We start from the raw sequence: 12537 nt of genomic DNA on the forward strand, positions 1-12537 counted from the left end.
GGAGGCCAGGGCGGGTAGATCGCCTGAGTTTACAGGTTTGAGACCAGCCTGAGCAAGAGCAAGACCCCATCTCTAAAAATAGCCAGGTGTTGTGGCGAGCGCCTGTAGTCCCAGCTACTTGGGAGGCTGAAGCAAGAGAATCACTTGAGCCCAAGAGTTTGAGGTTGCTGTCAGCTATGACACCGTAACACTTTACCGAGGGTGACAAAGTGAGACTGTCTCAAAAAAAAAAAAGAAAGAAAAGAAAAGAAAAGAAACCAGGATCAGGATGGTGGTCAACATGAAGGGAACGCGAAGAGGCTTCTGAGGTTCTGGTTATATTAATTCAGATCAAGCAATCTGGATGTAAATGTGTTCACAATGGAAAAATACACGAGACTCAAAACTGATGTGTGTGCATTTTTTGGCAAGGAATTTGAACTTTAATAAAAATTACCAAAAAAAGAAGAAGAAATCAGCTTCAATCTATTGCTGAAGCCTTCCTTTGTTTCAGAGTCTTCAGAGTCCTCCTCTGATGAAAAATGAACTCAGATATTCATCTTAGATAAGTGATATGGAATGCCTTGCGATTATGGATTAATTTTAGCCAAGAAAAGGGGATAAGAAAATCTCATATTCATCTTCTATTTTTACATGGCTGTATGGGCTAGGAAGTATCTGTAAGACATTAAAAAAGAAATTATAGAAAGGGATTTTGAAAGTCATGCAGTTATTAGAGGCTCAGTGGTGGTTCAGCTCCTTACAAGAGTCCTGGACAAAAGAGAGAACGTAGGTACATCAGTCTCAGAAAAAGAGGTGGCCGATTCATCAAGTTGGCCACAGTTAGTTCCTAGATTCCTTTAGACCATTTATCAAAAAGAAGGGGGGAATAAAAGAAGGGAAAAACAAAAGATTTGTGGAAGCAAGATTAGAAAGTTTCCCCAGGAGAAAGCACAGACTGTTTTTGGTGCTCTATAACCAACAATCGGATAAAATCACTGTCACCCAACAAAAATCCACATCTGATACTGAACTCTGAGCACTAAAAAATCCCTACATAGCTGTCAATATTGTAATCATTTATGAGATCTGGATACAAAGAAAACAAATTCTTCACTAGCCTAGAGACTATTGTCCAAATCAATCTGTTGTTTATTGTCTTTTTTTTTTAATTTTCATAGGTACTATATAGAATGGACAAAGTTCAAGAAAGGTAGCAGCTTTACATTATAACAAAATAATTTTAACAACAGTTTCATCTCTTTGTTAAGAGTCTTACAATTAGAGAATCAGCATTAAGAAAAAGTGTTGAAAAGGATTTCAGAAGTTGCCCAGTCCATCTTTCACTTTATTTTAGCAAAACTGCCTTAAAGAATTTCACGTATCAAAAATACATTTTAGCCAGGGGCAGTGGCTGACTGGGAGACCCAGGCAGGTGGACTGCTTGAGTTCATGAGTTGGGAGACTAGCCTGAGCAAGAGGGCTACCCCATCTCTACTAAAAATAGAAAAAACTGCCAGGTGTGGTGGCAGGTGCCTATAGTCCCAGCTACTCAGGAGGCTGAGGCCAGAGGATTGCTTGAGTCCAGGAGTTTGAGGTTGCTGTGAGCTATTACATGGCACTCCATGGCACTCTAGTCACGGCAACAGAGTAAGACTCTGTCTCAAAAAGTTAAAATAAAAATATATTATATTTTGAACATACCCAGATAAAAAGATTTCTCCACTACCTTTGTATCCCATTTCAAAGACTCATTCTAAGGTGACTTTAAGGTTTTCCTTATATACTTCCTATATCTGGTCACGCTGTTTTAAGTTATTTTTGTTTGTTTTATTCTAAATAAATAAAGAAAGTTAGTAGTATTCATTCTCTCCATAATTCATTTTGTAATAATTTCCAAACTTTTAAAGATCACATACAAGACATTTTCATATACATTATCTATTTAACCCTTGAAACAATCCTATTAATATTTGACCCATTCTACAGATGTGGAAATTCAGGCTTAGAAAATAAAGACAGGAGGCTTAGGGAGAAAAGGGGGCCATCTCAAAGTTACTCAGCTACATTCTCCGCACTTTGGTTCAAACTCAGCTACCTCCTTCATACATAACAAAGTCACTAACCCCTTTTAATTCCTCCCACCCCAGAGTAAAAAATTATATTTTAGGAAAGGCTTGGCAAATTCTAAGTAAAACTGGAGGGTTTGCTTGTATAAAGAAGCCATGTGTCACTTTATTCTCTAAATGGACTATGTGTTTTTGCTGTGGAGATTTGTGACTTGTGCCAGCATCATTCCTCTTCTTCCACTAACTGTACCCATATTTCCCTCAGGGACTGTTGATCAAATTGCTCAGACTTCCTCCGTCCAAATGGTTAGCACATAAACCAGGGTAGACCAAACAGGAACTTTTTCCCAGGAATTTGAATCTTGGGTGGGTGACTGAAGATTGAAAACGGCCAGAGTTCAATCCGTCTCTCAGATGAGTTCCCCAGGCCTACCCTGGTTTCCAAGAGCTTGATCTTCAGCTTCTCCTCATTTCTCCCAGCGAGTCCATATTCCCATAAGTTTTTTTCCTACTTAAATTAGCCAGTGTTGGCTTCTGTTGGTTATAAACAGAGAACCTTCACTAATACAACTCTTTAAAGCAATAAATAAAATATATATATTAGTTCTCCCTGTATTATGTGTTTCTTATACACATGGGAAATATTAAAAAGAAACCAGCCTCTTGGCATCTCGTAAATTAAAAAAGTTCCCTCGTGTTAAAAACAGTATTTTTTTATTCAGTTGATCACAGGCAGGAAGAAGCTGGCACGTTCTCCAGAATCCTGGTTACATTTTTCTTTTGGAAAATGAAAAATGGCTTCATGACTTTGGTTTTTTCAGGAAGTACAGAAAACTCAGAAAGCATCAAATGTACCTTTAACAACGGACTTTCCTGTGAAAAGTCCTTTCTTGGAAGGAAGACAAAGGCACTGATTGTAGCAAGCCATCCTCTCGGTTATCCTCCATGCCAGGTGAAAGGGAAACACAGCTATCAGGCATCAAAACTCCTGGTTAGTCAGTCAAACAGCTACAGCCTAGGTGCTAAATGAGCCCTGGTTATTAGAATGTTCAAATCTAAGAGTAGATACCAGTCACCAAAAAAAGGGAAAACTGTGTAACATTAAAACGATGCTGATTTGTCTTTAGTAACTATCTTAAATTCAATGCACGAAGAAGCACTGAATCAAATTCTTTTCTCTTCCTGGGATGGAAGAGAGCAAAGGTCTACCAATATTTTGAAACTGCCCTAAGAATACCCCAATTTTACAGTTCACAGAAATTATAAGCCAACTAGAAAGGGATACCAGGATCTGTTATCTGGAGTAATCCACTCCACAAACAAAGGCTCCTATGAAACGTCTGGCATGTTGTAGAGGAAACAAAGTATAAAATAAGAGGTCTGCTTACCCAAGGTAATCTGCTATCTGACTGAGAAAATAAGGTGCACACATATGAAATAACAACAGGCAATGCAGGGAGACATACCACATTCCTCCTTCTGAACATTTCCTCCAGCCATTCCTTCTCCCTTCCCTCAGACATGTCCTTCCTGCTTCCTGATTATAAAATTTTGGCCCAGCCCTGACTGAACTCCTCTGTGTCCCTTGACAGTACAATGCATTAATTCTCTAGCGTACGAGAGAGATTTCAAAAGTTATGTGTTGATTCGAATAATCATTTCAACAACTTTGGAGCAGAAGAGGAGATTTTCAGTTATTTATGCTCACCAAAGATTTACCTCATCACAAAAAAGTATTTTTTTGAGTACCTGCAACGAACAAGATACATTCCTAAGGACAATAAAGGATACACACATGGAACTGACATATGATTTACTTTTAAGGAGCTTAGAATGTAGGGAGTAGGGAGTAGAGAACTCTGAGGAAATGGCAGTTGAGCTCAACAGGAAGAAGACATTATATTCCTAGTTAGCATTAATAAAGGCCAGGAATTCAATGGATGAAGAAAGCAGAGAGGGAGAGTGATACTTCAGAATATGTATATAATATACAGAAAATGAAATAAATGTGAAAGTAATTCGAATTATAAATTAAAGGGAATTAAAAATATGAGCAATTGGAGGTCATCACACGCAATGTCACGATGTTAGGCAGTCTGTTAAATAACCAAGAGACGTGGGAAGATTTTACAGGATAATTATGGTATCTGAGAAAACCCCATATTATTATAACTTCTTATGATGTCAATTTATAACTCAATAGTATTCAGCACAATAAAGTCTACTTAATTAAAATTGACATGAAGAGCTCAAATAACAGTGTTAAATATGCTTCAATGTGTTACGTGAATGAGGCATAAATTCCACTTAATCTTCTACACCTACCAGGCCATATAATAAATGATCTTCATATGAAAATCTACTAACAGGACAGGATTCTGAATGATTCATTTGAAGCAACTAAGAAATAAGATTTGGGGGATAGAATTATTGGTATAAATGGGTAGTGTGGTATATACGCATACGGTAACCGAGCCAGAATTCCTCAGGTCATCATATTACCAAGTGACTGCTGACTGGGAAATCACTGGCATTTAAAAAACAAAAAATTCTTCAACAAATTTTTCTCCCAACTATAATACAAGGAAACTACCACACCATCAATTTCATAAACCACTGAGATTTCTTGGTGGAGGAAAAAACCCTGGTCCTTTAAAATTTAGAGCACTTATTTGTGAAGGTTCTCTCCTGTTCACTTAGGAGAGATTCCTGTTGCCACTAGAAAACTAATGTGATAGTATCTATCTGATAAAAAAAACAGCCTGTTAATTTCAAGCAAACATACAGGAAAAAGAAATTCCTGATGTTAAGATAATTTGATATATTTAGAAGAGATGAAGGCACACAGAATTGCCTTATTTTTACCCATGGATTCATCTTTGTGAGTTAAATCGCAGTCTAAGAATCACAATGGGCACCCCAACTTCTTACTACTACCTATTGATCCAGGTGAGGGAAAACATCCTTCACAGCAGATTTATCAAGAGTAATGAAAGAATGAAAGTCCTTATTGAAGGTTCTAATACAACTACAGGTACAAATGCAATGTTTTGTCAACACACGGTGAAGCTTACTGTTAAGATGAGCACCTAGGATCCCAAAGAGCAAAGACCAAGTCCATGCAAGGTGCACGGGTTAATGGGAAGGGCAGCCAGCAAACTACAAAGACATTTCCAAAAATTGCAAATAGATTTTCCTTCCCCCAGGGGCTAGAGACCTCTGCAGAGGCTGTCACACCCCGAATGTATCTCCAGTTCCTGTCTACCAGCTTTCTATAGGGCAAATACAGCATAAACTCTCCCAGATGCATCAGTCTCGTCTGTCATCACGTCTATATAATATTTAGAGGGTGAACAATTACAGCATTTGTTTTCACCTGGGAGAGAGGGGAAAATTTTTCTAGTTCAACTAGGACATAATGCTGGAGGATTTTGGAAGAGTTTGCTTGCTTTCTAAAAAGCTGAATATTTAGATTTTTCTCCTTAATCCTTTCTGAAGTCATTTTAGAAGTTTAACACAATTGAAGGGAAATATGTTGGAAACGTGTGACAGATGGGCCCATTTTGAAATAAAATGAATCCTGTGGTACTACTGAAAGGAAGTCACGAAATTCAAAATTAAACCAGATAGGATGGTCTTAAGCTGTTTTCATTCTTTTTTTCAATGAAGCACAACGAGTGGGAGGCTGAGGCTAAGTCAAGGCAGCCGCCTCTTTGAATTCCCCTACTTTGGCCAATTTGTATGGTACTCACAAGCTGTCTTCTTAACATAGCACACTCCCCAAATTTTAAACCTCCGTATATTTTTATCATTGAACACACAAATACGTCTTTCACTGATATCAGTAAGAATACAATTGTCATTTTTTTTATAGGTGTAACATTAAGGCTTAAGAAAAAGCAATATATAAAGAACCTATCCACTTAAAGTCCCATTTAGCATAAAATGAAAAAGGAACGTTTCAAAAATCCCCTATGCATTCCAGACACGTTAAGAGGCCATTTGTACTGTCGTATGTTGTGGACTGCTCTGCCAGCCTCCCCAGGGAAGACCCTCACCTACCTTATTGTGCTCATACTTGTAGGGGATCTTGAGAGTGTCCATGGCTCTGATCATGGCCTGCATGGCTGTGAAGATGTTCTGATACACCAGCTTGGTGAAGCCCCTTTTGTCTTCATCAGAGTATCCTGACCCGTGGATGATTCTCATCTGCTTGATAAACGTACTCTTGCCACTCTCTCCTGTCCCTGAAAGACAGACAACAGCCGCTCATCAGACCACAGCACCTTCCCAGACTCCCAGATGACTACACTAGATACAGCAGCTTGGATGTGACATCCCCAAGTGGCCTGCTGAGAGGAGCATCACTAGAAGTGGAAGGGGCACCCTTGGAGAACACTTAGCAAAACTAGAGAGGCCAGCATCCATTTCAAAGGCAAATGAGGAGCTCCAACAAAACAACAAAAATCTGTCACCTCTTTGGAAGCCACTCAGCATGGAATTTTGACAGTGATTTGTAACCACAGTATCTTGTTAGAAACAATGACATCAGCATCTTTTGAACATAATAAAAACTTGATAAAGCGCTCTTCCCTAGAGAATATTTAAAATGCTTCCAGGACAGTGGGTTGATTAGCCTGGATCTGGATCTGAAAATGACAATGTGTTTACACAAATACTATTCAGAGAAAGATAAGGGGAAAAATACAAGACTTAAAAAATTCCTAGACATTTTCTCTAATTTTAAAATAGCATATATGGAGAACACAGTATCGGGTTAAGAAAAGAATAAGGATTATTTTTCTAGATAACAAGTATCCACTTTATTTATTTCTAGAAGGTTAGGTTATCTTAGTTATTCCACAGAATCACCTAATTCAAAAAAGCCACAGTGGCGCCTCTTCCCTCTGCCCATTCTTCTCTAATAACATGATACAGAAATTTATTGTTATTAGATTTTTTCTTCTGTACTGCATCTTTCCCATTTTCAGTTTTCCTTTTCTGTTATCATAAGCCTGAACATAATCCCTAAAAGAATTATAAATGTCCACAGAAAGATGAGATCATTTCGCTGAATGACATCGTATTTCTGCTACAACAAATCTAAAACAATGAATCTAAAAACCTAATTTTTCTAAGCTTAAGTGGCTATTTGCATATGTCATTGATACATCATTTCTCACTCCCTTCCAAATTTCCTTGAGATTTCCAAAACAATAAATGCCTTTGCCTTTTCCCAACAATGTGAAGGAAATAAAAGTACCAATACCAATTTGGATACTGAATGTGAAAAAATTCAAAGAACAGGACAAAATACATTATGACCAGGGTCCTTAATGCCATTTCCTCTTCCTGAGAAGGGGGGAGGATTGAGAGAAAGAGAGAGAGAAAATAAGAACTAGGAATACGACATCTGTCCTAGTTTCATTTTGTTTTTCTGATGGCTGGCTTTCATTACTATCTTTATAAACAATCACAAAATCTCAATTAAGTATTACAGTTTTCATAGAAGTACTCTTAAATGATTACAGATGTCCTGGTAAACACAACCATCATACAATTACAATGAAAACTGATTTCTAGCCCCAGAGTCCTACAGTAGCTGATCCCTTTAGAATCTTCCTCTTACTTTTAATAATGTGATCTAAAATTCCTTGAACTATAAGTTAACTGAAATGTGAATGCTATCAGCCCATTTTAATACAACTAATCCAGAATTTAAAATGAACATTTGATAATCCCAACCATGAATGCTGGAGAAACACGTATCACCATCTCTAGTAAAATAAAGCCATAAAATTGTTTCTCAGCACCAATCAACAAATCATAGAAATTTGAACAAGTAAATGTAAGAAAAAAATGCAGATTGCTTCTTTGTTTATTATGAGTATCCCAAAGCCAGAGGCTTACGCTGAGGGCCCAGTTGTAGACACAATCATCCACTCAGAATCTTGGCCTGTTTTTTCCACAGCAGAATAGAAGAGATCTTAAATTGTGAGGTTAATGGTATGAGTAGAAAAGGAAAGAGACATCAGGGCAGTAGGGCCCTCTTTCTTCTGGCATCTGAGAAATGTTTATATACTCACAACCCAAACATTTAAAAAAAAAAAAAAAAAAAACAAGACAATAGCAGACAACATATAAATACACTGGCTTGTGTTTCACTGAAATTGTTAGGCAAGGGCAGCAATCACTTGGCACCTCTCTGTATCTCGTAACCAAGCCTTGGGCACCGTCCACATGCTGGACAGCACACCAACGCAGACTCCAAGGAGAGGACACGCGGCTGACGGATAAATGAACAGGGAGAAAATGAGAGGAAAAGAAAAATCATTTTCAAGTATCAACTCTAAAGTAAGATGCTTTCCTGTTGCCAGAAACAGGAATCCTTTCTCCATCTTCTTGTCTTTTTGGGTTCCCCCAGGAGACCAGTGGGAGGGATTTCATCAGCAGTTCACTTGTCCTCTGCTTTCTGCTTGGGGTCAGCCAGTAGGAGACAGGAGGAAGAGATGAGAGAGCAGGACAAAGAGGAAGGGGCATTTGTTCTGCAGTTCCCTTCCTACAGGGGCAGCACAATGTGCTATGTCCAGCTGGGCAAGGTGGCTTACGTCTGTAATCCTAGTATTCTGGGAGGTGGAGGCAGGTAGATTGCTGGCACCCGCGAGTTCAAGACCAGCCTGAGGAAGAGTGAGATCCTATCTCTACTAAAAATAGAAAAACTAGCCGGGCAAGTGGCAGGCACCTGTATTCTCAGCTACTCGGGAGGCTGAGGCAAGAGGATCACGTGAGCCCAAAAGTTTGAGGTTGCTGTGAGCTATGATGACACCACAGCACTCTATTAAGGGTGACAGAGTGAGACTCTCTCAAAACAAAAAATATGCTATGTGCCCTGCAGAAGGCCACAGCTCCTGTGGGTGGCACTCTCTGGGTTCCAGTAACTGCCTCTTCCCCCAGCCCAGCCACTGCTGGCCTCAGGTTAGTGCACCAACCTGTGCTCAGGTTGGTGCACCAACCTATGCAGACTACCTATCTCTGGTCCACGCCTTTGTGAACAGCAGTTTTATATAACTCCTTCAGTCACCCTGTCAGACTGACTAGTACAAATGAGGATGGAACTGGTGGCACTGACTAGTACAGATGCCAAAAGGAAAGCAAGGGAATAGTAACAAGATGAAGGACAGGGAAGGCCAAGGAAAGGAAGGTATCCTCTCTTCTTCCTCTGTCCTTGTCTCCATAAATCTAATTTATAAGGTACTCTCCAGCTTGTAAAGTGCTTTCTATTCAGTAACTCATGCTCATGACTCTCTTCTGGAGGACAATCATGGTGAAGAAACAGGTGTTACCCAGTTAAAAAAAGGATAAGAGCTCAAACCAAATAAATCCAGGGCTGCTAGCTGCTACTCTCCCCCAAAATACTAACACAGTACTTACGTGCCACAGCATGTCCCTGTGTGTACACATCTCTCTCTCTCTCACACACACACACACACACTCACTCTTTAAAATTAATACAGACAGGGACACATGCTCTCCCCTCCTAATATCCCCTTTCTCGTAAAGGAAACAGAAAGGAATTTGTGTTCAATCTTTTATACTTTGTGATAATTTGGGAATATACTCTCTTTTTATAATCTGAGATATTTGTCCCATAGGTGTTCTTTATCCTCTTCCCACAGAAAAGAAACAGGCTTTCGGAGGAGAGGCATAAGGCTACGGTGCTCATGGCTGCAACAGGCAGCACCAGGGTGCAGCCCCAGTCTTCAGATGCCCAGCTCAGGCTTGGCACAACTCTCACAGGTACACAAGCCAGGCTAATTCATTTCTACTGCCCATAACCTGAAAACATCTCAACCTGGCTTTGACTACACACAACTCATATCCATTAAACCCAATTTTGAATTTCTGGACACTACTTCAATAACAGGTACCCATTTTGAATCTTGGTACTATTTACCAATTGACCGGGCGTGTCTTCCAGGTAAATCTCACTTATGACCTTAATGCCCACACTTTGGTTGTATTATACCAATGCAGTCAAAGTAAAGGGAAAGCTTCACATAAGAGAAAATCTATGAGATGAAAATGCTACAGACAGAATGATAAAAGTAATAAGTTAAAGTATTACTTGTTACTAAAATTGAGTTTAGCCAAAAAAAAAAAAAAAAAAAAGTACAGCCATCCCTCAGGAACCATGAAGATTGGTTCCAGGACACCTACCCATACCAAAGTCTGAGGATAGTCAAGTCCCTATATGAAACGGCATAATATTTTTCATATAACCTACACCTCCCATATGCTTTCAATCATCCCTGGATTACTTATAATACCCAACACAAGGTAAACACCAGCTAGATAGTTGTTTTACAGTATTGTTAATTTGTATTTTTTATTGTTTTTAAAAAATATTTTTGATCCACAGTTGATTGAACTTTGGATACAGAATCCATGGATACAGGGTGGACTACATATATACTAAAAGATCAGTAGAACAGCGCGTTATCATAGAGACACATGGACTATTCTTAACAAATGTATAAACGAAATTTCATGTGTCTTTCTTCTATTTTTATAGAATTATACAATAATCTCAGACTTTGACATGGACATTTTAACAACATTGAGTTCCACAAAATCCCTCACTGTGTCCTTCAATGGTCTCCATAAATATGGCTAAAAAAATGTCCCTAGGAAAGTTATTTGTACCTTCAGGCAAAGACTCTGCCTTATCTTATCCCAGCTCATCAAAATACCCAGGGATGAGACTATTTAAGAATCATGCTATTAAAAAAGCCACTTTATCCAGCATGCATAATTGGCTGTGAGGGATACTAATTTGTTTTTCTTCCTGACTCACTGGATCGGGATGAAGCACAGAGGGCAATCCCCAGTTCATTTCACATCTCCTTCCATCAGAACAAACATCAAATAAAAACTTAATATCCTAGGACGGAGTGTATCACTCTGTGAGCTGTTAGAAGACATTGTTAGACACACACAATCAGATGCTTCCATTTTAGGCTTTCTTTGCCAAGATCTTTTCAACACCAATAGTATTCCCACATACAGGTTCTGCCACCAATTCGTATTTATATATCCAATTCACACACAGCATCTACACGTTTATGTGGATTATTCTGCCCATTGCACGGTGTAATCTGCAAATAGTTCTGTCAAAAATGACAGTTTAAATCCAATCACTGGTTATTTTCTTAACAGTAATAAATTAGCAGTTGGTGTTGAAAGCAGTTGCAGACTTTCTGGTTCCTTCTCTCACACTTTGACTGTATTCGTAGGCTCCTCTCTTATCAAAAGAGGGCAAAGGACAATCCACACATGCACAAGTATTGCTCAATGCCCTAAAAATGTCAGTTACTGCTGCCGCTGCTCTAAAGCACTGCAGTGCTCCATTTACATAGAAGCGCTCTAGAAAACAAGCACTGAGCACTTGTCAGGCACTTCAAAAGTCCACCTGGTTTATCCCCTCTATTCTGAAAGAAAGGCCAAAAATACACCTTACTAGGGCCTCTCACAGGCTGAGGGAAGCCCGTATCACTTCTACTTTTTTTTTTTTGGTTCCTAGGAAAAAGAAGAAAAAATGCCAAACAGAGTTAGTAAAACTGTGGTATTTAAAGTTGTACAATGAATATATTCATTTCATCCAGCCACGGCCTTTCATGACTGTATTTGGAGATACTGTCAAACCATCAGGAGTCTACATCTGAAGACCTTAATGAATGTGAAGGCTCAGGCCAAATGCCCCTGCCCTGCCCGCTTGGTTGGCTGCCACCCAGATAAACAATAGCTCAGAACAGAACCAAGTGTTACAGAGCTAAATTACATATAATTGAAGTAACTGTACTTCAGGCCCCCTGATTTAAGCCAAGAGTCTGAAATATGGAATCTTATACCACCAGTGGTGAACTTGGACTACTTCCACACAAACTTGGATAAAGTAGAACTAGAAATTTCAAAAATGAATTTTCTACCCACAAGCACATCATCAACCCACACCTGCAAAGAATGAATAACACTTAGATAAAAGTGATTTATAACACTGAGCCCAAACGTAATCCATGTGTTTTCTACTTTCCAAGTTCTATCCATATTAAAATACATGTATTCTGAAAAAAAAAGTAAAAAAAAAATAAAATAAATGTATTCTGCTTTCTGTGCATTAACCACCCCCCAGACTGAAAAACCTACATTTGAAACAGAGTAGCTCTAATGCCAGAGTTACCATAACTTCCCCTTTTCAGAAGACTGTCCTTGGAGGGTAAGGGTTGAGTACACTTAACCTTTTGTCCATAGCATATGATTTGACAGAAGTTCATAGACAATTTAAAAATTTTAATATAGCTAGGCACAGTGCCTCACGCCTGTAATCTTAGTACTCTGGAGCCTGAGGCAGGTAGATCACCTGAGCTCAGGAGTTCCAGACTTGCCTAAGCAAATGTGAGACCCTGTCTCTACTAAAAATAGAAGAAAAAAA

General features: G+C 38.9%; 1 protein-coding gene across 1 annotated transcript in view; it reads right to left on the minus strand.

Annotated features, from left to right (window-relative positions):
- The window catches only part of GNAQ (G protein subunit alpha q), a 328961-nt gene that overhangs the window by 205203 nt on the left and 111221 nt on the right, over positions 1-12537 (minus strand). Inside the window, exon 2 of the mRNA XM_053575717.1 lies at positions 6111-6295. Within this exon, the coding sequence (XP_053431692.1) occupies positions 6111-6295 (185 nt within the window). The remainder of the gene's footprint in view (positions 1-6110; positions 6296-12537) is intronic.

Source organism: Nycticebus coucang, chromosome 2 (genome assembly GCF_027406575.1).
Source record: "Nycticebus coucang isolate mNycCou1 chromosome 2, mNycCou1.pri, whole genome shotgun sequence".
NCBI classification, from domain to species: Eukaryota; Metazoa; Chordata; class Mammalia; order Primates; family Lorisidae; genus Nycticebus; species Nycticebus coucang.